We start from the raw sequence: 27,948 nt of genomic DNA on the forward strand, positions 1-27,948 counted from the left end.
CTAGGCTCTCGCAGGGCGAAGCTGGGTGTGTTGACTAGGCTCTCGCAGGGCGAAGCTGGGTGTGTTGACTAGGCTCTCACAGGGTGAAGCTGGGTGTGTTGACTAGGCTCTCACAGGGTGAAGCTGGGTGTGTTGACTAGGCTCTCACAGGGTGAAGCTGGGTGTGTTGACTAGGCTCTCACAGGGTGAAGCTGGGTGTGTTGACTAGGCTCTCACAGGGTGAAGCTGGGTGTGTTGACTAGGCTCTCACAGGGTGAAGCTGGGTGTGTTGACTAGGCTCTCACAGGGTGAAGCTGGGTGTGTTGACTAGGCTCTCGCAGGGCGAAGCTGGGTGTGTTGACTAGGCTCTCGCAGGGTGAAGCTGGGTGTGTTGACTAGGCTCTCGCAGGGCGAAGCTGGGTGTGTTGACTAGGCTCTCACAGGGTGAAGCTGGGTGCGTTGACTAGGCTCTCACAGGGCGAAGCTGGGTGCGTTGACTAGGCTCTCACAGGGTGAAGCTGGGTGTGTTGACTAGGCTCTCACAGGGTGAAGCTGGGTGTGTTGACTAGGCTCTCACAGGGTGAAGCTGGGTGTGTTGACTAGGCTCTCACAGGGCGAAGCTGGGTGTGTTGACTAGGCTCTCGCAGGGCGAAGCTGGGTGTGTTGACTAGGCTCTCACAGGGTGAAGCTGGGTGTGTTGACTAGGCTCTCACAGGGCGAAGCTGGGTGTGTTGACTAGGCTCTCGCAGGGCGAAGCTGGGTGTGTTGACTAGGCTCTCACAGGGTGAAGCTGGGTGTGTTGACTAGGCTCTCGCAGGGCGAAGCTGGGTGCGTTGACTAGGCTCTCGCAGGGCGAAGCTGGGTGCGTTGACTAGGCTCTCACAGGGCGAAGCTGGGTGCGTTGACTAGGCTCTCACAGGGCGAAGCTGGGTGTGTTGACTAGGCTCTCACAGGGCGAAGCTGGGTGTGTTGACTAGGCTCTCACAGGGTGAAGCTGGGTGTGTTGACTAGGCTCTCACAGGGTGAAGCTGGGTGCGTTGACTAGGCTCTCACAGGGCGAAGCTGGGTGCGTTGACTAGGCTCTCACAGGGTGAAGCTGGGTGTGTCATCATTTATGGATGATGTCCGAAACAGAATAAAACCTGATTAATAGTGAAACTGTTAATAGCCTCCAATGCTTATTAGTGCGTGTGAACGTTTGCATGTTTCAACCACCTGCTGTGACAGTGGGGGTCGCGCCTCTCTGACACCGTTATTTCGGGGGTCGCGGCCTGAAAACGTTGGGAACCCCTGCTGTAGAGGACAAGATCACTGAGGACATGTTATTCAGCATCATGAAGAACCATATCATAGGAACAATGTGTTTGAACTGTATTATGGAACAATGTGTTTGATCCCTTGGTCCTGAGGACGAGGGAAGATCAAAGAGGTCCCTAAGTGATGATGTCAAAGGACGAGGGAAGATCAAAGAGGTCCCTAAGTGATGATGTCATAGGACGAGGGAAGATCAAAGAGGTCCCTAAGTGATGATGTCATAGGACGAGGGAAGATCAAAGAGGTCCCTAAGTGATGATGTCATAGTGGACGTGGTCACGGACGGCCCAGCGGTTCCATAAAGTCCAGCGGTGTTTCGTCACAGTGGGTCGATCAGGGCGGGACTTGATTGATTGAACATTTTATTTAAAGGGGAACTATTTTACTATTTCTTTCACTATTTGGGCACTTTTACACAATCCCTGTGAGTCTATGGAACACCTCTGTAATTTTTTATTTTATTTTATTCATTGTTTTGTATTTCTAATGAAGTACTCAAAAACAGCATTTTTCTACCTCAAGATCTTAAGCCGTTTTGAGGCTGGGCTCCAACCACTGTGTGGTAACTGTGTGGAGTGTGTGAGTCTCAGCAGCTGAGTCTCTCTGACATCACAAATCAGCACATGTTCAGATGACTCAGTTCAGTGAGGGTGAATATTGTGAGAGGAGAATTGGAAGAATGCGCCAATATGAGAATTAGAGACATAGATCATATTAATATAAGTCCATATAGCTAGGAAACAATGCTAAACACTGAAAAAGGCCATTTATAAGATAGTTCCCCTTTAACAGATTGCAGAATGGGTACAATACAGTACGGCTCAATACACACAATTGTTAAGGGGATGCGGACCAGAGAAAGACTTTCGTCTTAACAATGGGGTGAGGGGGTTTGTGTGGAGAGGTGTGTGTGTGTGTGTTCTTTGTGTTCTTGGCAGGCTTGATGTTCCTGAGAAGGGTTGAGGTCTTTATTCATAACTGGTTTCAACAAACTCTTCAGTTGTTCCCAATTCCTCCTACGCGTCATCAGCCACGACGTTCTGAAAGAGAGGGAACAAATAAACACCATCAACACCGAAAACACTGCCAGCATCCTCCACTCACTCACTCACTCACTCACTCACTCACTCACTCACTCACTCACTCACTCACTCACTCACTCACTCACTCACTCACTCACTCACTCACTCCAACACACTCCATGACTATACATGTACGTATATTTCATTCACAGTATATTTTTGTTGAACCTTGTCTCATGCGTGGTCTGAGTCTCCCTGAGTCACTTACTTTGAGCTGGTGTGTGACAGGAGCAGGGGTGGAAAGTACTTGAGTAATTGTACTTTGTTACAATACTTAAGTACCGTTTTTAGGGGATTTGTACTTTACTCAAGTATTATTAGGTTTGTATACTTGTACTTTTACTCAATTACAATTCAGAGAAAAAAAAACATACTTTTTACTCCTTACATTTAAAATGCAGACCTACAAAGTACAAATCTCGCAGGTCCAACTATTTTAATTAGTATATTTGTTTCTCTGGTCGAACTAACGTTAACGTTATTAATCCTGCGTCCGCACTTTATTTAAAAACAGCCAATAAAATCCCCACCAATGGAAAATGAAACCCGCCCATACCCATGCTGATTGGTCCTTGTGCAAGACTAGAAAGCGGGGATCTTTGATTATACAACGGCATGCACATTTCTCGATTCTGATTGGCTGAAACAGTCAACTTACACGTGGGTATTTTCATAACCCAACGCTCTTGGTCCCAGGACCCGCCCACAACCGCATCACTATCAATGCGCCGTTCGTGGTTTTAGGAATGAAAGCAAGATGGCGGACAAGCCGGACAGGAAACATTACGAAAGGATAATGGTGATAGGGTCATAAAGACTAAATGAAAAACGATTCTGTCACGGTGAATGTCTTAGTTTCTTAAACAATGTTGGATGATGTAATTGATGGGTCATTGTGGAACAAAATAAAAATCGCGCAAATTGATTGATTGATTGCAAAATACATTTTTATTTTTACCTACTTTCTATAGAAGCAGCTGGGAGGTGCACTGTTTTAAGTGAGCGTGGACTATTGAATTGATTGATTGATTGCTAATTTTATTACTGTCCGCCTTGTTTCCAACTGGTTAAGTTTAGGCACTCTTTCGAAGTCGCTCTCTTTCGAAGTTGGTTAAGGTTAGAGTTTGTCTTTAGAGCAGGGCGATAGACCACCAGCCCTGATTCCAAACTCTAACCATAACCAACTTCGAAAGAGAGCGACTTCGAAAGAGTGCCTAAACTTAACCAGTTGGAAACAAGGCGGACAGTAATAAAATTATCAATCAATCAATCAATCAATTCAATAACCCACGCTCACTTAAAACAGCGCACCTCCCAGCTGCTTCTATAGAAAGTAGGTTAAAAAAAAATAAAATAAAAAAACTCTTATAGGGCAAATAAATCCCCCACCCCCTTTTCCCCTATAGGGCAAAGAAAACTTTTTTAAATTTGTTTTACCTACTTTCTATAGAAGCATCTAAGAATGAAGTTCTATAGAAAGTAGGTTCAAAACTAAAGAAAAGTTGGATGTGTTAGTTTGTTGGACGTCTAGTTGAATGACAGTTGGATGTCTTAGTTTGTTGGATGTCTAGTTGAAAGACAGTTGGATGTGTTAGTTTGTTGGATGTCTTACTGAGAACAGTTGGATGTCTTAGTTTGTTGGATGCCTAGTTAAGAGACAGTTGGATGTCTTAGTTTGTTGGATGTCTTAGTTGAGAGACAGTTGGATGTGTTAGTTTGTTGGATGCCTACAGTTGGATGTGTTAGTTTGTTGGATGTCCTACTGAGAACAGTTGGATGCACTTCCGAGCTGCTTCCACATGGAGGCAACTTCTCTTTTTTTTGTTTGGGAACTACTTTTTCTGGCGGATGGTTTTTTCAATAAATCTTCAATTAATGTGTGTTTATTGTATAGCAATAAGGTTGGATGAATGTGCCAGTTGTATAAAAGCCATTACACCACGTGCACCACACCTAGGCATGGTCTAATTCTCACAACCCACGCCTGCGCGTGATGTAATGCTTTATTAAACACCTGCTATCAGAGGAATAGACAGTCAAGAAAAAACATTTTTAAGTTTACTTTTTGACTTTTACTTAAGTGTGTTTTTAGCCAGATACTCTGACTTTTACTTGAGTAAGATTTTGAGACGGTACACATACTTTCACTTAAGTATCATTTCTGGGTACTTTTTTTACACCCCTGAGTGAGACTAACGTTAATCATTCAGTGCAGCGCCCGATGGCCTTCCTACAGGTTCACCTCATGGGTGTTTATCGCCACAAACCCCAGTGATGGCTTTGTAACGAGGCTATAGTCTGGGGGTCAAAGTCTAAAGAGCACTGATTGCACATATCTACCTGGAACAGGTAAACCGCTGACGAGATGCAGAGCACGGGTGTTGAAACACAACATTGTTTACAGCAGATAACCTTTACAGCACACCTCATCACTTCTGCACATTACTGCTCAATATTCCATCCTACTGTATTGCTATTTTTTATTGTAATTAGTGTACTTGACCACAACGTGCACAATTGTACAGCCCTGGCCTATTTTTATTTTATAATTATATTCTATTGATGCTTCTGTTCATAATTCAATTTTATTTGATTACACCTTTTTATTTCATTCTACCATAATTGTCTGTCATTGAGCGCCACGCCCCTTTTCCGGTAGTCGGTATAGTGTGATAGTAAAGGGTTAACCTTCTGTAGTGTGGCAGTGAAAGGGGCTAACCTGCTGCCGTGTGGCAGTGAAAGGGTTAACCTTCCGTGTATTGTCGCAGTGAAAGGGTTAACCGTTTGGTAGTGTGGCAGTGAAAGGGTTAAGAACGGTGAGAGCACTTCTGCTCTTTTCCAAATTCTGTGATTCTATCGTTCATTTACCGGAATTAAAAAAAAACATTTCCTGGAAGCTGGACCCAGGTTAAAGGGATACTGCACCAAAAAACAACCAATGCTGCTTTGAGAGACCCCCCCCCCCCCCCCCCTGGACTCACCCATCCCCCTCGCTGAGCCACCCAGTTGCCGACGCGTCTGTTGAGGAATGCAGTCAAGGCGCTCCGGGGCGTTCCTCTTGACGTAGAGGCCCAGGGCGAAGGAGGCTCTGATCAGGTGCATCTCTGGAGCCAACGCAGCATCCTGGGGCGAGGTCGTCCGGCACAGGGCCTCCACGCTCTGGCTGAACACGTCTGACACGGCCTCGAGGGGAGGGGAGAGGTTAGCCAACTACTGCTACCATGGAGAGAGGAGAGGTTAGCTAACTACTACTACCATGGAGAGAGGAGAGGTTAGCTAACTACTGCTACCATGGAGAGAGGAGAGGTTAGCTAACTACTACTACCATGGAGAGAGGAGAGGTTAGCTAACTACTACTACCATGGAGAGAGGAGAGGTTAGCTAACTACTACTACCATGGAGAGAGGAGAGGTTAGCCAACTACTGCTACCATGGAGAGAGGAGAGGTTAGCTAACTACTACTACCATGGAGAGAGGAGAGGTTAGCTAACTACTGCTACCATGGAGAGAGGAGAGGTTAGCTAACTACTGCTACCATGGAGAGAGGAGAGGTTAGCTAACTACTACTACCATGGAGAGGGGAGAGGTTAGCTAACTACTACTACCATGGAGAGAGGAGAGGTTAGCTAAAGTACTGCTACCATGGAGAGAGGAGAGGTTAGCTAACTACTGCTACCATGGAGAGAGGAGAGGTTAGCTAACTACTGCTACCATGGAGAGGAGAGGTTAGCTAACTACTACTACCATGGAGAGAGGAGAGGTTAGCTAACTACTGCTACCATGGAGAGAGGAGAGGTTAGCTAACTACTACTACCATGGAGAGAGGAGAGGTTAGCTAGATGCAAGACCACCCGCATTTCATTGTATACTCGTATGTCGTGACAAATAAAACTCTTGACTCTTGACTTGACTACTACTACCATGGAGAGAGGAGAGGGGAGAGAGAGGAGTTCAGTTCAGTTCAGTTCAGAGTTTTTATTTGCCACATGGAATAATACAATCATAGTTTCTTCATTAAAAAATCATAAATAGCCATTCCATGGACAAAAGGAGCAGGAAGAAGAATAAATCTTATAATTACCTGCCCCTTATTCCTAAACTAACATGTATTTTCTTAATGGTCGGCGTATAACCTTATTTACACAAATAATCATTTATACCATTATAAAAGAAACACAATCCACAGTTAAACAAGAAAAATTTAAATAATAATAATAATGATAAAGAATAAAGAAGAAAAGAAAGAGAAGAGAAAAAAAAAGATCTCACTATTCAGATCACATTTTGATTTTCATACTGACTAAATTTTTTTTTTATACATTTTTTTGAATTGATAAACACTGTTACATCCCTTAAGCTCGCTATGGAGAGAATTCCATAACTTTACACCAATAACTGAAGGACACATCTGTTTAAGTGTGGTACGTGCAAACTGATGTTTAAAATTGTATTTTCTCCTACTAAACTCACTTTCTAAATGAAAAAGATTTTGTAGTTTTTCTGGCAGTGTATTATTTCTTGCCCTAAACATAATTAACATTGTTTGAAACTTAACCATGTCTTCAAGTTTAATTATTCTAGATTTAATAAATAGTATATTTTTGTGTTCTCGATAACTCACTTTATGTGTGATTCGTACAGCCCTCTTCTGTAGTATATATAATGGTTTTATATTTGTCCCATAAGTATTCCCCCATACTTCAACACAATAACTGATATAAGGGGAGATGAGTGAGCAGTAGAGTGTTCTCATTGCCTCATACTCTAACACATCCTTTACTTTATTCATAACAAAAATACTCTTGGACATCTTTTTTTTAACGTGTGCTATGTGCGATTTCCATGTTAATTTATCATCCATAATCACACCAAGAAAACGAAATTCATTAACTCTCTCTATATCAGCTCCATCTATGGTCAGTACTATATTTTCATCTAGTTTTCGATTGCCAAAAATCATAAATTTAGTTTTTTTCAGATTCAGTGATAGCTTATTTACATCAAACCATTTCTTTAGCTTTGTCATTTCATACACAATATATTCAGCTAGTTCCTTTAAATTATTTCCAGAACAAAAAAAATTTGTATCATCAGCAAACAAGACAAACTGTAATAGTTTTGAAACATCACAAATATCATTAATATATAAAAGAAAGAGTTTGGGCCCCAAAACCGAACCTTGCGGTACCCCACATTCAATCTTCATGAGCTCAGATTTGACATCTGCCAACTGCACATATTGTTGCCTATTGTGGAGATAACTACTCAACCATTCAAGAACCATTCCTCTCACACCATATGAACGTAATTTAGAAATTAGAATATTATGATCTAAGGTATCAAATGCCTTTTTTAAATCAATAAACACCCCTATTGTTAATTTCCTTTTATCTGTTGCTGTTGTTATTTCTTCAATAATATTCATTAAGGCAGTCGCTGTTGATCTGTTTTGCCTAAAGCCATACTGGCTTTTGCTCAGCAGTTTAGTCTTTTCCACAAAACCATCTAACTTATGCGAAAACAGTTTTTCAAGCACTTTCGAGAACTGTGAGAGCAATGACACTGGTCTATAGTTAGTGAAGCTGTGCTTATCTCCTACTTTGTAAAGTGGGATCACTTTTGCTACCTTCATCCTGTCTGGAAAAATACCTGTCTGAAAAGAAAGATTACAAATATAACAGAGAGGTTTGATTATACAATCAATTGTCTTCTTCACTATAATCATATCTATCCCATCACTGTCAATGGATGTCTTATTCTTTGACTTTAATACAATGGACATGATTTCTGCTTCACTGACATTTCCTAAAAACATAGACTGCAGTACTTTACTATCTCCTCTCCATCCTTCCTGTAATGGTTCATCGTGTTTTTGAATGGCATCTGCCAAATTTGGCCCCACATTCACAAAAAAAGAGTTGAATTCATTAACCACCTCATTCATGTTTTTTATAGTCTTACTATTACTAATGAAATGGCTAGGCATTTTTATGGACGCTGATTTATTTCCCATTACCTTATTTAGAATGTCCCATGTGCCCTTTATATTATTTTTATTTTCGCCTAACAATCTATTGTAATAATCTTTCTTGGCCCGTCTCATAATGAATACTAACTTATTCTTATACACTTTGTATTTAGTTTCAGCAGCCTTTTTTCTACATTTGATAAAATCTCTATACAGTTTGTTTTTCTTTTTACATGCATTCTCTAACCCCTTTGTTATCCATGGTTTTCTATTGTCATTACTTCTTTGTTTATGTTGAACCATTGGGCAGTGCCTATCGTAAAGTGTCCGATAGATATCCAAAAAAGTATTGTAAGCAGCATTGACGTCTTCTACATAGACCCCCTTCCATTCCTCATTCAAAAGATCATTCCTGAACATGTTTACAGCATCATCCCTTCTTAACCTTTTATATCTGTACCCATCCTCCTCCTTTGTTCTCTTCAATTGACAATCAAAAGTAACAAAAACAGGTAAGTGGTCACTTATATAATTTATGACTAATCCACTTATGATGTTATCCTTAAAGCTATTAATAAAAATATTATCTATTAATGTAGCAGAGGTTTCTGTTATTCTACTTGGCTTGCTGATCAGTGGATATAACCCTCTTCCATACAATAATTCAAGAAAATCTGCTGAAGCCTTGTGCTTAGAAACCTTTAGTAGGTCAATATTATAATCTCCACAAATAAGAGAGAGGTTAGCCAACTAGGCATAACAAAAAATATAGTTTGTTTCCTGTTGGTTGTCAGTTAAGGCCATGGGTAGGTAGGGATTTATTTTAATTTTTTTGTATTCTTTCCCACGGCGACTATGGATAGGGAATTTCTTTATTTAATTAAAATGTTCACAACAACATGGATGCATGTACTCTGCCAGCATGTTTAATATCCATAATACTAAAGGTTTGACTAAGATTTCTATAAAACTTTATTCAAAAAAAATTAAAAATAAAAAGATATTTGATTTTTTTTATATATATATATATTCTTTTTAAACTCATAAAATATATTGGGTCGCACCTAAATCGGCAGGGTCGGTCGGCAACCGGAAATAAACCATTCTTTTTTTTAGGCCCTACTACTATGGAGAGAGGAGAGAGAGGATAGAGAGGAGAGAGGTTAGCCAATAAGCCAACTAACCAGTTTTTCTTTTCTTTTTTTAATATATTCAAATTGTATTCCCCGTTCGAATCCCGCGCCCATTGAACGAAGCTTCGAAAGTATTTAACACAGCCCTTAGTACTTTGCTTGCAGCCTCTCGGTTCTACAAGGTGTTATTATTATTATGTCGTCATCACGGTGGCAGCTGTGTGTTGTGTGGTTTCTGAGCTGACAAACTGGTTCTGGGAAATTCCTGCAGTATCGTGTCTGAACGCAAACGGACAGGACCTGCTGGAGCATGCGTGGCTACGCTGACCTGCACTGGGAGTGAGCCGTGGTGGAGTGAGATGTTATGTACTAGAGGCCTGGTCACTCCTGTTTCACCAGGGCAGGCAGGTGAGGGCTGCCAATTAGCCAATTAGTGCTGATTGGTTACCTGCTGGGGAGCTTCAAAGGCAGACCCAGAAACACACATGCACGGTCTGTGCCTAGTGAAAGAGCTGTCAGGTTCTTACAGTCCTTGTCCGTTGGGTTACCAGTACATTAGTTTATAGTTATATTAGTAGTTCCTTGGTTTAGTAGCATTTTTGAGTTAGAGCACAGGGTTTTGGTGTTGATTACACATAGGTTGCGTACCCATGAGCCAGGGTCGTAACAATTGGGCGCTCATCCGGGATCTGTTACCCCTAGAACTTTGTTTGGTGATTTTTTTTTTGTGTTGCACGGGGTGTCATCATATTATGGTTTGGGTGGTGTTCGTTACACATGGTGTAACGTGGGGGCTGAGCCATTTTCATCAAACAGGTGAGTATGCCGTATTTGTTTGTAATTTGATGTGACTACTTATGCTGTTAAAATATATAGTTTAGTAGGCACCACATGTAGATAGGGACATTATTTTCTGGTTGTGGGTTAGCGTCCGGTGCACCACGTACTCCTGGGGCGGTCAATGAAATGATTGTATATGATCTTTGACTGGTAGCAGGTGTGGTTGAAGAAAGTTAGGTCTACAGGGCATTAGTTTAAGGCAGACCTGGGCATTGTACGGCCCGCGGGCCGGATCCGGCCCGCGGGATGATTCTGACCGGCCCGCGAAAGATTACATGATAATAAAAAAAAATAAAAAAAAAATTAAAAAAAATATTTTTATTTAATTTTTTTTTTTTTTTTTTTTTTACTTTTTTTTTTCATGTCAACGTTCACACGCACAGTATACGCTTAGGAGACATGCTCAGAAGATGTTGGTTCTCTTTGGATCCACCTACATACAGTATGTGAACAGACATTCTCAGTCATGACGTTTACCAAGTCCAGGTACAGATCCTCTCTCACTGATGAACATCTGGCAGCTGTGCTTCGCATATCCACCTCAGACATGCAACCTGACTTTGATGGACTTGTTAAAGCTCAACAGAGACTGGATTTCTCACACTGAATGAAAAAAAAGAACTGAAGAACACTAAAATGTGGAAATATAACAAGTGAAATGGGACACTTGATCTTTTTTTTTCTTTTTTTTGCACAGTTCTGAAAACATTAAATGTTTAATATAGGCATGTAAAGTAAAAAAGGCTACAAAACTGGGACACTTTTCTTTACACAGTTCAGTGACATGTCTTGTTTATTTTTGCTATAAGATGATGTGATGTCTTTAGAAAGCTAAGAAAATCCTTGTTTCAATAGTATATGAAACTCAAAATGCCCTTTGTTATTAATGTTTCACATTTTGTTTATCATTTTGGAAATAAATTCTATTTGAATAAATGATATTTTTGAAAGCTAACCTCACCTTTTAATTGCCAAATAATAACATACACTCTTACCAGGGGTCAAAACAATGCCATTTACTGCTTTTTATATAGAAATAAAATGTATATTATGCATAATTGAGTTTGGAATTTTGGCCCGGCCCCCCAACATATTTTCAGTTGCTCATTCGGCCCCCCGGGAAAAATAATTGCCCACCCCTGGTTTAAGGGTAGGTAGGTTAGGGCGGCCAGGAAACACAGGTAGTGTGGTAGGGCTTGATTTAGTGTTTCTTAGGGTAGACATGTGGTAGGCCGGGGTTTTCTGCAGTTTAGACGTAGAAGCATATGTGGTCACATCAGGTTAGAAGGCGCACCTGTTTGGGAAAATTTTGTTGGATTTATTTTGTTTGTTTAAGTGTTTGGTGAGCATACCTGGTAGCACCTAACACCCTGCGTGTATGACACGTCTATTTAGGGTGGGTGTGTTTTAAAAAAAAAAAAAATTTGGTTGTTTGTGCAACCTGGAAAGGTGCGCTCCGTAGAGCTCACATTTCCACCGTGTTCCATTCTGGTTGTTATTGTTGGCAATTAGCATTATTCGTTGTTCTTCAGTGGTTCGTTAGTGGTTCTTCGTGTCTGTGAGGTTGGGTGTGTAGCTTGGGGTGTCTAGTTCAGTGGCAATGGCTTCCATCAGGGACTTTGTTGATCGCCCGTCTCATGACTTATTAGACAAATTTTCCAAAGAACAACTGCTCGAGCTTGCTGTGCACTACAAGGTCGAGCTTACTCCCAGTGAGAAACGTTTGAAACCATCTGCCTTGGGTGCTTTGCGGGTTTTGCTCATTAGGGAACAGGTGCTTGAGGAGAGGGTGGAGGAGCCTCCATCGTCTGGCGCGTCTCCGCTATTACCTGGTGTAGAGGGTGAGTGGAGGATTAGGGAGTTGGAGTTTAAGGAAAGGCAGCTAGAGCGAGAGCGTGAGGAGAGGAGAGAGGAGCGTGAGCTTAAGGAGAGAGAGAGTAAAGAGGAGCGTGAGCTTAAGGAGAGAGAGAGGAAAGAGGAGCGTGAGCATGAGCGTGAGTTTAAGGAGAAACAACTGTTGCTGGAGCACGAGCGTGCACAGAAGGAGCTTGAATATAAGTATGCTGCCTTGCAGGCGGGTGCTCTGCATCCAGAGTCACGTTCCGGGTTTGATGTAGGCAGGAATATTAGGATGGTGCCACCATTTGTTGAGAAAGACGTGGAAAGATATTTTCCCCTTTTCGAAAGGGTGGCAACCACATTGAAGTGGCCTGATACCGCCTGGACACTGCTGCTACAATGTGTTTTGGTTGGTAGGGCACAAGAAGCCTACACTGCTCTGTCCCTTGAACAAAGCGCTGATTATGAACTTGTTAAAGCTTCCATATTGAGGGCTTATGAGTTGGTCCCCGAGGCCTATCGTCAGCGTTTTAGAGGTTATCGTAGGCAGGAGGGGCAGTCTTATGTTGAATTTGGAAAAGAGAAGGAGAACCTGTTTGACCGGTGGTGCACCTCGCAAAAAGCAGAGTCAAGGGAGCAGCTCAGACAGTTGGTTCTCCTAGAGGAATTTAAGAGGTGTGTTCCTGATAACGTTTCCACACATCTAAATGAGCATAAGGTATCGAAGATAGCCGACGCTGCTGTCTTGGCTGATGAGTTTGTGTTAACACACAAGTCTGTCTTTGTAGAGGAGGGCCGTGTGGAGTCCAGGGGTAGTAGGCGTCCTTCTCAGGGGAGCCGGTTCCCGGCACCCGTGTCTGCTGGTCGGTTTACTTCGACTCCTAGGCAAGGTGGCTCTGCTAGTGCATTCCCAGAGGGGGTTATCTGTTTTTACTGTAAGGAGCCTGGTCATATCGTTGCTGGATGCCCTGTGCTTAAGCAGAAAAATTTAAAAACTGTGGCTCTGGTAGAAATCATAGACAGGACACCTATGCCGACATTAGAGGGTGGGGTGCGAAGTATCAAAGGTGCAGACAGGGAGCTAGAGGGCTCCTCAACATTTAGGATGGAGGGATTTGTTTCACTGGTTGGTGAATTAGGATCAAGGCAGGCTATTACAATATGGAGAGATACAGGAGCTTTCCAGTCTCTCATTCTGGATGGGATTTTGCCATTTTCGGAAGATTCTTCATTGCATTCCGGTGCCATTGTTCAGGGCTTTGGAGGAGGCTTTGTGAATACTCCTTTGCATGAGGTCTCGCTAAACTCTCCCTTAGTATCAGGCAATGTTGTCATAGGAGTGTGTTCTCACATTCCCATAAAGGGGGTGTCCTTCATTCTAGGGAACGATTTGGCCGGTGGCAAAGTGCTGGCTACTCCAGTTGTAATTCCCGTCCCTGTAGTTTCTGAGGTTCCTGATGAGCTCGCACAGAAGCATCCAGGAGTGTTTCCTGTGTGTGCGGTAACACGTGCAATGTCAAAGGTCAAATGTGACACCCATGAGGTTGTTAACTTAGATGGTGATATGACACTTAGTGACACGTTCTTTGTTGAGTTGAAAAGTGGCCCTGATGAGGGTTTTGGTAAGGTGATACCGTCTCATGAGCAGTTGGTACTAGAGCAAAACAAGGATGTCTCCTTGTCGTCCCTCTTTGAAGAGGCGGTTTTAGAGGATGACATGGTAGATACGTCTCAAGGATACTTTGTTAGCAATGACGTGCTCATGAGAAAGTGGACACCACCTAACCTGTCCAGTCTGGATGACTGGGGCAGTGTGTTTCAGATTGTTGTTCCAGCCGTGTATCGTCCTGATATACTGCATCTAGCACATGATCATGATCTTGCTGGTCACATGGGGGTCAGGAAGACTTATGACCGTGTGCTGAGACATTTTTGTTGGCCTGGTTTGAAGTCAGATGTGGCACAATATTGTCGCTCGTGCCATGTGTGTCAGGTGGTTGGTAAACCAAACCAGAAGATCCCTCAGGCTCCTCTGCAGCCTATCCCTGCCGTTGGGGAACCTTTTGAGCGGATCCTCATTGACTGTGTTGGTCCCCTCCCTCGAACTAAGACAGGGAACCAGTACCTTTTGACTATTATGTGTGCAGCGACCCGTTTTCCTGAAGCCATTCCTTTACGCAAGATCACAGCCCCAGCTATATCCAAAGCTCTGGTTAGGTTTTTTTCGACTTTTGGCCTACCAAAGGTCATTCAATCAGATCAAGGGTCTAACTTCATGTCCCGTCTCTTTGCTCAGGTCCTCCAGCAGTTGTCTATCCAACATTGCCCTTCCTCTGCCTATCATCCAGAGTCCCAGGGGGTGCTGGAGAGATTTCACCAGACTATCAAAACAATGCTGCGGGCATATTGTACGGAGTTTGACAAAGACTGGGATGATGGAATCCCTTTGCTTCTGTTTGCTGCTAGGGAGGTAACCCAGGAGTCTCTTGGATTCAGCCCGGCTGAGCTGGTGTTCGGCCACACAGTGAGGGGTCCTTTGAAACTGCTGAAGGAAAAGTGGTTGGCTGACCAGACTCCTTCCTCTACTAATTTGTTGGACTATGTGTGTGACTTCAGGCTTAAGCTTAGTAGAGCATGTGAACTAGCGAAAGAGAACCTAAAGGTAGCCCAAGGAAAAATGAAGGTGTGGTATGATAGGCGGGCCCGACATAGGGTGTTCTCACCGGGAGACAAGGTGTTGGTTCTCTCGCCTATTCTTGGGTCTGCATTACAGGCTAAATACAGTGGGCCATACTCCATTGAGCGCAAAGTTGGTGAGGTCGACTACTTGATTAAAACTCCCGACCGCAGGCGCAAGAGTAGATTATGTCACGTCAATATGTTGAAGGCGTACAATGATAGGGCTCAGATTGACCAGTCAGGGGTCAAGCCTGTGGCTGTTCTAACAGTTTCTGCATCTCCTATTGTAGCCGACTGTTCTGTGTCGAAGGAGATTTCTCAGGGCCGGTTGCCAAACACCCAGATACTAGGTGACTTGGACTCACACCTGTCGTACTTACCACTTCCTGAGCGTACGGATGTGGTGCGCCTACTTAGACAGCATACACGTTTGTTTTCTGATGTCCCTAGTCGTACTAATGTACTCGAGCATGACATTGATGTTGGTAGTGCAGGACCAATTAAGCAACATGCCTATAGGGTGAATCCGGAAAAACGAAGGATCTTGAGTAAGGAAGTAGACTATATGCTGAGACATGGCATTGCGGAGCCTAGTTCTAGTGCGTGGAGCTCCCCCTGCCTGCTTGTTGATAAGCCAGACTGCACTCATCGGTTCTGTACTGATTTCCGTAAAGTTAATACAGTAACCAAGCCGGACTCGTACCCTCTGCCTCGGATGGACGACTGTATCGATCGGGTGGGTTCAGCAGCCTTTGTAAGTAAATTGGATTTGCTAAAGGGATACTGGCAGGTTCCGCTTACTCCGCGAGCACGTGAGATATCCGCTTTTGTCACACCAGAGAGTTTCTGCCAGTATACAGTGATGGCCTTTGGCATGCGAAATGCCCCAGCGACGTTTCAGCGGCTAGTGAACAAGGTCCTGGGCGGGGTAGCGTTCTGTGAGGCATATCTGGATGACCTGGTTATCCACAGTTCCTCTTGGTCACAACATGTGGAGCATCTGGCCGAAGTGTTCAAGCGGTTGGGTGATGCTAACTTGACAGTTAACCTTGCGAAATGTGAATTTGGACAGGCCACGGTTACCTACCTGGGTAAGGTGGTTGGACGTGGGCATGTGTGCCCCGTTACAGCTAAGGTGGAGGCTATAGTGGGCTTCCCTGCTCCCATCACCAGGCGGGAGTTAAAGCGCTTCCTAGGTATGGCAGGGTACTATAGGAGTTTCTGTAGGAACTTTGCTTCTGTTGTTGCCCCTTTGACCAATCTGCTCAGTCCTAAGGTACCTTTCGTGTGGACTGAGACTTGTCAACAGTCTTTTGAGAGCATCAAGGGTATTCTGATTAGCGCTCCCGTTCTGTCAGCTCCCGATTTTCAACTGCCATTCAAGTTGGCAGTGGATGCTAGTGACCTCGGTGCTGGAGCCGTCCTCCTACAAGAGGATGCATTAGAGGTGGAGCACCCAGTGTGCTACTTTTCTAAAAAGTTTGACAGGCATCAACTGCACTACTCTACTATAGAGAAGGAGGCGCTCGCTTTGGTTCTTGCCTTGAACCATTTTGATGTTTACGTGGGATCCTCCAGTTTACCCCTTGTTGTGTATACAGACCATAACCCTTTGGTTTTTCTTCGCAGCATGGTGAATTCGAATCATCGTTTGATGCGATGGAGTTTGTTCCTCCAGGCGTATAACTTGGATATTCGCCACATTCGTGGGAGGGACAACGTGCTAGCAGACGCCCTCTCACGATCGTAGTACCGGTGTTTGTGGTACCCGTTATCGCTGTGGTGGTAGAGGCCCTGACAACTAAGGGGTCACAGTTGTTTTTTGTTTTGTTTATGGGTTGTTGTGTAGTGGTTGCCTCTTGGGCAACCAGTTTGGTGGGGGAGGTGTTATGTACTAGAGGCCTGGTCACTCCTGTTTCACCAGGGCAGGCAGGTGAGGGCTGCCAATTAGCCAATTAGTGCTGATTGGTTACCTGCTGGGGAGCTTCAAAGGCAGACCCAGAAACACACATGCACGGTCTGTGCCTAGTGAAAGAGCTGTCAGGTTCTTACAGTCCTTGTCCGTTGGGTTACCAGTACATTAGTTTATAGTTATATTAGTAGTTCCTTGGTTTAGTAGCATTTTTGAGTTAGAGCACAGGGTTTTGGTGTTGATTACACATAGGTTGCGTACCCATGAGCCAGGGTCGTAACATGAGACAACAGGGGCGGGTGGTTAGATTAGATTAGAGTCAAATGTAGTTGTCATCATACAGCACAACAGAAATAAGTTTGGCATCCAGCCAGATGCCGTCCAACTGCAAATGTAACAGTAAAGTGCAATAGTAATAATATACAATGTACAGGTGATTAAACTGGGCATAACATATATAAATTAGTACTACTACTACTGTGTAATAGTAGGGTAACTGTGTAAACGGTTAGGGGTTCAATTCCATGTGTAGCTCAATGGCTAGAGCAAGGCACTAACGCTGCCAGGGTTAGTGATTGATTGATTGATTGAAAACTTTATTAACAGATTGCAGAATGGGTACAATACAGTACAGCTCAATACACACAATTGTTAAGGGGATGCAGACCTGAGAAAGACTTTCGTCTTGTTTACATCAGGGTCCCCCATTTTCAATTCATCAGGATGTGTGTGTGGTGTCTGGATGGTGTGTGTGTGTGTGTGTGTGTGTGTGTGTGTGTGTGTGTGTGTGTGTGTGTGTGTGTGTGTGTGTGTGTGTGTGTGTGTGTGTGTGTGTGTGTGTGTGTGTGTGTGTGTGTGTGTGTGTGTGTGTGTGTGTGTGTGTGTGTGTGTGTGTGTGTGTGTGTGTGTGTGTGTGTGTGTGTGTGTGTGTGTGTGTGTGTGTGTGTGTGTGTGTGTGTGTGTGTGTGTTATTTACTGGTAGAGCCAGGGGGCAGTTTGGGCCATGAGAATGCTCTCAGGACTGTGACAGCGGTTAATCAAGATAACAAGAGACATGTTAGCGACAAGTTACAGCGTGAAGACACACCCATAGATAAAGTTTAAACCAAAGGCCACTCTTGGTCTGTAAGTAGGACCTGAATGGAGGATACAATGTTTGAATGTCACTCTGATTGGCCAGGCAAGTGTGACAGTGTATGATGTCATCATAACAGGTCTATAAACCCCATCTGAAAGTATTAGGAGTTAGGGCCACTCAGCAAGTCTGGACCTCCTCCGCCCCAGCTTGAGATGCATTGCTGTGCCATACGTGAGTAACTATACGTTTGAATGTATATTGAACAACTGTTAGTTGACGAATGTAAGGTCAATGCACTGGACCAGGTGAATGTAAAGAGCATTGATAACCATGTAATTAATTTGAATGAATTTATCCTGATGTAGAGGGAGAGGCTCTAGTGGTGGGTTTAGATATTTGTCATTTCTCTGTCTGCTAAATGAAATTGCCCCTACTGCCTGATCCAAAATAATCAGTTTTACAACAGCTTGTAATTTTAAGATAATACATGTATGTTACAACAAAAACTATTGTTTTGATGGTGGAAACATTAGTAGTAGGAAAACGTGTTTACCATTGTTTACTTTAGAACACATACAGTAGTTATATAGATGCATGTTCCAGTTTGTCAACGACTTGTAGATGGCAATTGTCTGGATGGTGTGTGTGTGTGTGTGTGTGTGTGTGTGTGTGTGTGTGTGTGTGTGTGTGTGTGTGTGTGTGTGTGTGTGTGTGTGTGTGTGTGTGTGTGTGTGTGTGTGTGTGTGTGTGTGTGTGTGTGTGTGTGTGTGTGTGTGTGTGTGTGTGTGTGTGTGTGTGTGTGTGTGTGTGTGTGTGTGTGTGTGTGTGTGTGTGTGTGTGTTATTTACTGGTAGAGCCAGGGGGCAGTTTGGGCCATGTGAATGCTCTCAGGACTGTGACAGCGGTTAATCAAGATAACAAGAGACAAAAGAGATGTTAATTCAATCCAATGCCCAACAATGAAAATGGCCAGTTGAAGTGTGATTATCTAAAGTCACATGTTAGCGACAAGTTACAGCATGAAGACACACCCATAGATAAAGTTTAAACCAAAGGCCACTCTTGGTCTGTAAGTAGGACCTGAATGGAGGATACAATGTTTGAATGTCACTCTGATTGGCCAGGCAAGTGTGACAGTGTATGATGTCATCATAACAGGTCTATAAACCCCATCTGAAAGTATTAGGAGTTAGGCCCTATTCTGCTTTTCCTCCGCCCCAGCTTGAGATGCATTGCTGTGCCATACGTGAGTAACTATACGTTTGAATGTATATTGAACAACTGTTAGTTGACGAATGTAAGGTCAATGCACTGGACCAGGTGAATGTAAAGAGTATTGATAACCATGTAATTAATTTGAATGAATTTATCCTGATGTAGAGGGAGAGGCTCTAGTGGTGGGTTTAGATATTTGTCATTTCTCTGTCTGCTAAATGAAATTGCCCCTACTGATCCAAAATAATCAGTTTTACAACAGCTTGTAATTTTAAGATAATACATGTATGTTACAACAAAAACTATTGTTTTGATGGTGGAAACATTAGTAGTAGGAAAACGTGTTTACCATTGTTTACTTTAGAACACATACAGTAGTTATATAGATGCATGTTCCAGTTGTCAACGACCTAAATAATCTGTTTGGTGCGGATCTAATTTGTAAACAAAGGACATGCTGTCGCCAAGTCGTTCATCTATTGGACTAGCACTCACACACGTAAACAGTTGCCGCCAGCGTATTGACACACCTCGCCCACACGCCGACTGTTTAGATTTCATTTGTCTAGCTGTCACTCTCATTCCTGGTTGCTATGCTTGTTGCTATGCCTGTCACAAGTGACGTATTAACATTTGCGGGTTTAGCGCGCGAGGGAAAGAGCCTTCACCTCGTCGTTACCCCACGTTGATCCTCGACTCATTGCTGTCTTTTTTTATTTTTATTTTTTGCCGCTGTGAGATACAGACAAGGCTGCTAATGTGAGGATGAAGTTATTAGGTGGAGTTGCGCCTGCGCGCTCTTTGGGGAAGAGTTGGGTCGCGACTCGCGCGACTGCTCATTCATCTAGAGAGACAGAGAGGAAGAGAGAGACTGTCCGCGCGCGGCGCCAGTCTAGAGAGAGAGAGAGAGAGAGAGAAAGAGAGAGAGGCAGAGAGAGAGAGAGAGGAAGAGAGAGACTGTCCGCGCGCCTGTCATTCATTTGAGTTGGGTTGCAACGTGCGCGCAAGCTGTCACTTGGCGCTGTCAAGTTGGGTCGCGCAACCGCCGCCACTAGGCACCTGTCACTCATTTGCTCTAGATTAGATACTATATAAAGTTTGTTTTGCGTTCACACCAACAGCAAACGAACCATGGTCCACTTTAAAACGAACCGAGTCCCAACTTTTCAAGAGGACCATGGTTCGGTTGTTTGGTCCTCATTATAGTTCGGTTTGCGTTCATACCTGTACAAACCAAACGGACTATCGATCTAAAGGGACCATGGTCCACTTAAAGTGGACCAAACAGGGTAGGTGTGAACGCGCCCTAAGCCTCACACTCAGCAACTAGCTAAAAACTGGGTTTTTATTTTAGGAACAAGGCTTGTTTCTCCTTTGAGGCTAAAAAGAGGCTGGTTGCACTTGCTACCACTTTTATGTCTGTGCTGGACTATGGCGATGTTATATGTATATAATCTCTGTCAGGATCTATGGGTAACCGTACTGTATATTTGCATATGATATATGTCACAAATGTAACAGTACTATATACCTGTATGTCATGTATGTTGTGTACGTCATAAATGTCACTATGAATTGAAAATGGGGGACCCTGATGTAAACAAGACAAACGTCTTTCTCTGGTCTGCATCCCCTTAACAATTGTGTGTAAGAATAGAAATTGTAGAAAAGTGTGAAATAATGTAACCTCAAAGCATATCCCTGTTGATAAGTGGTGTAAGAATATAGTCCAAAATACCTTCTGGTGATTTAACAAACTTACTTAGTGTTTCTTCATCTCACGTTCAGACGTCAGAACATTCAAGGTGGCGACCAAACTCTACTCTAGTTCATACTGCTCCTTAGTCCATTCAAATACTTCACATATCTCTCCAGCAGCTGCAGTTAGTCCGTTCTTTACACGATCTCTACATTCTATATAATATATAGTGTATGTATTATATTATGTTCAGAATCACAAGTTAGCATTAGTCCGTTCTTTACACGATCTCTACATTCTAGATCTGTTCTTCTTCTCTTCTTCTTTTTGGAGTTTTTACGGCGGACGGCCACCATAATTGGGGCATTTACCGCCACCTACCGACCCGGAGATCGGGCCAGTCATCCAGTCTCCCCTCTCTAACCCCTAGTCTAACTACCTAACCTACAAAACAACTTCCTACAACCACACTGTTCACCATCCCTGTCAACCTCCATCTACATTATACTATATACCCCACTCTCTGAATCACGTATAATTCAACTTTCTATCCAACTTCCAACTCTGACCCTTTCCCTCAAACCCTATCATACACCCCCACATTTCTCAAAAAACCCATCACCACCCTCGCCTTATCTCCCCCTCCCCCACTCAGTATTTCCGATATCCCCAACTCCCTAACCCCCATCTCCCTCAATCTTCCCTCCATCTCTCTCCTCCGCACCGTATAAGCCCTACACTCCAACAGTACATGCCCCACTGATTCCTCCTCCTCCTCACACCCCTCACAGAGCCCACTCTGATGCTTCCCCACCAGCTTCAGGTTTTTATTAAACCCACAGTGCCCCAGCCTCAACCTCATCCACACTATTTCCTCCCTCCTATCTCTCAAACTACCCCCCTCCCGACCCCTAACACTGCGTTGGACCTGAAAGAAGTGACGCCCTTTTACCCCCCCCCTCCCATCTCTCCTGCCACATCTGAACTGCCCTCTCCCAAATCATCCCCTTCGCCTCAGCCTTACTGACCCTGACCTGCATTTCCACCGCCCCCTTCCTCAAGGCCCCCTTTGCCAAATCATCCGCATCCTCATTTCCCCTCACTCCTACATGCGCCGGGACCCACAAAAATCTCACCTCTTTCCCTCGGCTCACACACCTAGTCACACTCATCAAAACCTCATACAGCAAATCCTGCCGGCTACTGGATCGAAAAGACCTCAGGCTAGCCAACACCGACGCTGAATCACTACATATCACCACCCTCCCCACCCGAGCCTGCTCCACCCACCTCAGCGCCACCAGCACAGCCACCATCTCAACCGTGTACACACCCAGACCGTTCGTAGTCCTCCTGCTTACCGCCACGCCCCTCCCTGGGACCACCACTCCAAACCCTGTCACCCCAGTCTCCGGATCCTTCGAACCATCTGTATATACCGCTGTAAAGTCCCCATACGATTCACGCATCAATCCCTCACAAGCACTAACCACCTCCACCCTCTCCCCTGACCCCTTCACTTCCATCATCCTCCAATCCACCTCAGGCCACTCTAACATCCACGGAGCCACGGCTGGATATACCACCGAGGGGCTTATATTAAGACCCCCCACTCCAAACTCCACCGCCACTCCCTGCCCCACCCGGCCAAAATGTTCCTTCTTACCCTTCCCATTCTCCCAGCAGTCCCTCAGAACCCCCTTAGTCGGGTGAGAGTCCCCATGTCCCTGCAGACTCGCCCAATAATTTGCCATTAACTGCCTTCTCCTAATCTCCAAGGGCATCTCCCCATCGCCACCTGAAGAGCCTGAACTGGAGTGGACTTGAAAGCCCCACTACAGATCCGGTCATTTCAGTTTGCCGTCTCTCCTCTTCCCTTTATAGGAATCCCTCGAATACGTTTTATGCTCCTCTCTTACACATCTTTGTAAACAAACTACTGCTTTCTAGCGCTGCCTCCTTAGCATGGCATGGCATCCAATGTAATCAAAAAAGTCAACCAACAAACTACATTCTTGTACCGGATCTCCTCTCTGGTAAACAAGAATACCCTGAAGACTCTGGCAGGAGCACTCATTCAAAGGTACTACGACTATGCTTGCACCTCATGGTACCAAAGCACCTCAAAGGCGCTAAAAAACAAGATTACAAACATCACAAAACAAACTGGTCCGACTACTGCTTGACCTTACTCCTAAAACCCACCTCACCCCTGCCCACTTTGACTACCTAGGATGGCTTAGAGTAGACGACAGAGTACAGCAACTTGCAATGGGCCTGGTCTACAAGATACACTACACGACCACACAGGTACCCATGTACATGTCGAAATACTTCCCAAAGGTCAGTGAATACCACGCCCACAACACCAGAGGGAGTTCCACAAATCATGTGCAACCCAGATTTGGCACAAACAAGGGACTTAACACATTTAGCAATTATGCCACAACAATGTGGAACGCCCTACCCACAGCCGTAAAAAGATGTGAATCCCTACCCACATTCAAAACCGCTCTTAAAGAGCACCTACGGGAGGCTGCAATTCGAAACTGGCCACCGTAAAGGTCCCTAACCCCCCCCCCCCCCCCAAATAGACAGTCTCCTCCCCACGTATGTATATATTTTCTCCCCACCGGATGTATATATTTGTCCTCCCTCCCACCCACCCACCCCGTCCTAATGTACAGTCTCCTCCCCATCATATGTATATAATCTCTGTTAGGATCTATGGGTAACAGTACTGTATATTTGCATATCGTATATGTCACAAATGTAACAGTACTATATACCTGTATGTCATGTATGTCCCTATGCCATAAATGTCATGATGTCATGTATGTTGTGTATGTCATAAATGTCACTATGAATTGAAAATGGGGGACCCTGATGTAAACAAGACAAACGTCTTTCTCTGATCTGCATCCCCTTAACAATTGTGTGTATTGAGCCGTACTGTATTGTACCCATTCTGCAATCTGTTAATACAATTAAATAAAGTTTTCATTCATTCATTCATTCAGCTGCTTGTCTGTCTGCATGTTGTGTACGTGACCCTAAAGTGTAAACAGTCAGAAAGTCAACGTCCGCTTTTGGCGTTAGCTTGCTGCTCCCCTGGCTACAACACATTGATCTTAGCTAGCCATCTAATATTACAAGTAATGTTAGCTAAATACCTAATTCTACCAAGCATTAGCCCAACCTGCGCTGCATTACACTGAAGGGTAGAGTAAGATGTCTGGTAGTGTAAGACAGGACTGGCCATAATATAGAGGAGGGTCTACCGGTTGTGGTGTTATTCCACAAGTATAAATACAGTGAGTCCTCTGCATTTGTTGGGAGTATATTTATGTCGTTAGCTGCGTAGCTCCAACACAGGTCTACTACTCTGCTGACCCCTGACCCCTGACCCCTGACCCCGGTACCTGTCCGTGACGCCTGTAGCTGTTCCGCAACCGTTCCTACTTCCGGGGTAGGCCTGATTGGCCCCGACAGGCACGTGACCCGCCGCGGCCACGCCCTGCGGCAGCCCCAGGAGCAAGCGCGCTACTGCTGGAGTTCGCTTCGCCTTTCACATCGCTGCCGTTGGCGAAAGCAGACAAATTAATGACTAATTCGGTCAGAAATAACGTAACTAATAACGTTAGTAAGCACTGCTTATATGCTTATTATGTCTGCGGGGTACAGTAAACGTTTCTCCCGGTACATTCTGAAGAGCACACCGCTGTATGTTGGAGAACCAGCGGTCTTCCTCACTCGAGTGAGACTAAAGCCGTGCACTGCACAGTCTCTAACAGTGTAACAGTAAGAAGCATTTTGGATAAAAGTATTCTGTACTTCTGTATGACAACAATGTATGCCTTTCAAATGTAAAATGAGTAAATGATACACAGCGAAATCTACGCTCTCGCCTCTCATCCTGCTTTCGCCAACGGCAGCGATGTGAAAGGCGAAGCGAACTCCAGCAGTAGTGCGCTTGCTCCTGGGGCTGCCGCGGGGCGTGGCCGCGGCGGGTCACGTGCCTGTCGGGGCCAATCAGGCCTACCCCGGAAGTAGGAACGGTTGCGGAACAGCTACAGGCGTCCGTGACCCCCAGTACGGTGGCCTGTAGGACTACTGTGTCATATTAACACACACACACACACACACACATGAACACAACACCACACCGGTTAATATAATATATATATATCATAACACCACACCGGTTAATATAATATAATATATAACATAACACCACACCGGTTAATATATATAATATAATATAATATAATATATATCATAACACCACACGGGTTAATATATATATAATATAATATATATATAACATAACACCACACCGGTTAGCTATGATGACCGACGGTCAATTTACACACACTGCAATGATGTTAGACAACCAGGGGTGCAGTCGTAATATCAGAAGTGCCTGTATGCGTTTAAATGACCTCACGCATACATGTTCCCTCGCGTGCGCACAGAACAGATGATTATTATGCATAAATAGTAGGAAACATGTTTGTATAGGAAATTACTAGTTTTAGTTTAGTTTTTGTAAATATTGCCTTGAAATATGAAAAAAGGTAGCAGGATGTAGCCTTCAATATATAAAGAAATTATATTGTCAACAGATATGGTTGAAAAACAAACAATGTTTTAAATGTAATTGTAGATAGATACAATATTGTAGTTACAATTTCTTTAATTGAATTAACTTAAACTAGAAAAGTAAATACAAACTAAATTAACAATGTAACTAACTTACAGTTTACAGAAGGACAGTTTCCTTCTGAAGCACAACTTAATGGCTCATCCTTCCAGTCGGGACCATTTGTTCCACAGCTCAAGCAAACCCCCACCAATTGGTACAGGGCTTGTATTTTGGTTTTGCACTTCTCGTTCTTTGTTATGCTATTGCTATGCTATTGTTATGCAAAGACTAGGTGATAGCGGAGTACCGGTACTTGGCGCACGGACGACGAGTCAAGTGAAAATTGTGAAACATTGTGCGCGCGCGTGCACATCTGTGCGCGTACTTCTGCTCAGAAAAGTGCTGGGACGGCGTGGTACCGCGTGGCATGACCACTGCACCCCTGGGCTCTACAATGACATGAAAACAATCTAATAAATAATTGTACTTACAGATGTTGTGGTGTCCACAGTCTGATCTGTTTTCAGAAGCAGGTTTTGATCCAGATGGTTTCCAGTAGAAAGTCTTGGTCCAGTAGACATTGTGTTCTGCCACAGAGAGGCGTTCAAGTCAACCAGCAGACTATCCCGTCTTTATGGTTGAATGAGTACTTCAGTCTGGAAAACAGCCCTGTTCTTATACAAGAGAGACAAGAGTTGAGCATTTAGCTGCTTGGAACTGATTGGCCAATCAGAACAACAATAGACACCTCCTCCATCAAACTGATATTTCCTCTCTGATCATCTTGGAAGACATCACTTTGTACAACAATCACGTACGTATCTCGGTTTTGAAGTCAAGGTTCGGTACGGGTTTTCGGTACAGTGGAGGAAAGTTCACCACTCAGGGGTGATGTAGTGTACAGTAACTAATTGTACTTGTAGGGCTGTCAACGAATATTCTATATTGAAATTAATAATCGACACTAATCGTTCATTTCTCTTTCCAAAATTCCTCTTGGTAGTTTTTCCATAGTCACATTTTCCCTACTGGCTACTGCATTAGTGTCTCTTTTCAATGTCCATTGTTGATTGATTGATTGATTGATTGATTGAAAACTTTATTAACAGATTGCAGAATGGGTACAATACAGTACAGCTCAATACACACAATTGTTAAGGGGATGCAGACCAGAGAAAGACTTTCGTCTTGTTTACATCAGGGTACCCCATTTTCAATTCATCAGGACATAATATGACATACATGACATACAGATATACAGTACTGCTACATCTATACATTTATGACATACCAGATTTGCAAATACAGTACTGTTTGTGATACAAAAAGAGTCCAGAAAAGAGTATATACATTTGACATAAAAACTGTACATTGGGGGAGGTTGGGTAGGTGGGGTGGGGCTGTACATTGGAGGTGGTTCGGTGGGTGGGGGAACACTGTACAACTGTACAAGCAAAACTGTATATTGGAATATTGACAACCATACTTGGTCATTTACTGTACATTAGAAGGGGTTGGGTTAGGACATTTACATGGGCCAGTTTCGAATTGCAGTCTCCCATAGGTGTTCTTTGAGAGTGTTTTTGAAAGTGGGTAGTGATTCACATTCCTTTACAGCTTTGGGTAGGGCATTCCACATTGATGTGGCATAATTGCGAAACGTGTTTAGTCCCTTGTTTGAGCCGAATCTGGGTTTAACATGATTTGTGGAGCTCCCTCTGGTGTTGTGATCGTGGTATTCACTGACCTTTGGGAAGTATTTTGACATGTACATGGGTACCTTAGTCGTGTAGTGTATCTTGTAGACCAGGCCCATTGCAAGTTGCTGTACTCTGTCGTCTACTCTAAGCCATCCTAGGTTGTCAAAGTGGGCAGGGGTGAGGTGGGTTCTAGGAGTAAGGTCAAGCAGTAGTCTGACCAGTTTGTTTTGAGATGTTTGTAATTTTGTTTTTAGCGCCTTTGAGGTGCTTTGGTACCATGAGGTGCAAGCATAGTCGTAGTACCCTTGTATGAGTGCTCCTGCCATGCCGCTATGCACATTCATACTATATAAAATACTAACATCAGTTATCAATACTCACTACATTCATGCTGCATAACGTTTCTCTTCAGCAGGTAGTGTGTTATTGTACTTTAACAGCGTTCTGAGCTGAAGAACAGAGAAGAGTTTCACGGAATGAAGACATGAGGAGGCGGAAACCGTCACCTTAAGGAGCCCGGAGTGACCTCCAGACACGCCTCAAATTAGCCTCCCGATCTTGTTGTATTGTTTCAAACAAAAATATATAGGAAATCCTTACCAAATTGTGTGGCTACGATAGCTACCGACCTATACTTCTAATACGTCCACTCCAGCAGTCTTCTCCCGTAGGTCCGCGACCGTCGTTCCTCTAAACCGACGCCTCGATGCCTAAACTGGGGTTCTAACTGCAAATATTCGACGCTATAATACTATTGTTCGGCCACGTTGTTAGCCTTTAGCTTCTCAATCGAGTAGGGTATATCTGCAGAGCCGCGAGCCCAACGTCTGGGCGGGACTTCGTGGCTTGGACTAGGTTTGACTGT

At 43.9% G+C, this 27,948-nt stretch overlaps 1 protein-coding gene across 3 annotated transcripts; it reads right to left on the bottom strand.

Moving 5' to 3' along the window:
* Positions 1-910: 910 nt before the first annotated feature.
* Positions 911-27,823, bottom strand: LOC311230543 (uncharacterized protein). Of its 3 annotated transcripts, none has more exons than XR_014619817.1 (4): positions 27,684-27,823; positions 25,875-26,057; positions 5,357-5,548; positions 911-2,333 (listed from the first exon to the last, which is right to left on the bottom strand). XR_014619817.1 is itself a non-coding variant. In XM_084316849.1 (4 exons), exons 2-4 carry the CDS (start codon positions 25,962-25,964, stop codon positions 2,320-2,322), a joined length of 306 nt encoding a protein of 101 aa, XP_084172975.1. In that variant the 5' UTR covers positions 25,965-26,057; positions 27,684-27,823; the 3' UTR covers positions 911-2,319. The 3 variants fall into 3 exon arrangements, 2 of the variants coding, with proteins under 2 accessions (XP_084172975.1, XP_084172976.1); XM_084316849.1 differs by having other exon boundaries at positions 5,357-5,558; XM_084316850.1 differs by having other exon boundaries at positions 5,357-5,558; positions 25,875-26,052; positions 27,684-27,762.
* Positions 27,824-27,948: the final 125 nt, after the last annotated feature.

Source organism: Notolepis coatsorum, assembly GCF_963971535.1.
Source record: "Notolepis coatsorum genome assembly, chromosome: 6".
Lineage (NCBI taxonomy): Eukaryota > Metazoa > Chordata > Actinopteri > Aulopiformes > Paralepididae > Notolepis > Notolepis coatsorum.

What these genes read in the sequence shown, in the direction of transcription:
- LOC311230543 (XM_084316849.1), bottom strand. Translation starts at nt 25,964, where the DNA reads ATGTCTACTGGACCAAGACTTTCTACTGGAAACCATCTGGATCAAAAC. An exon ending in CTGTGGACACCACAACATCT is followed by an intron (nt 5,559 to 25,874) that starts GTAAGTACAATT and finishes CCTCCCCTCGAG; the next exon opens with GCCGTGTCAGACGTGTTCAG.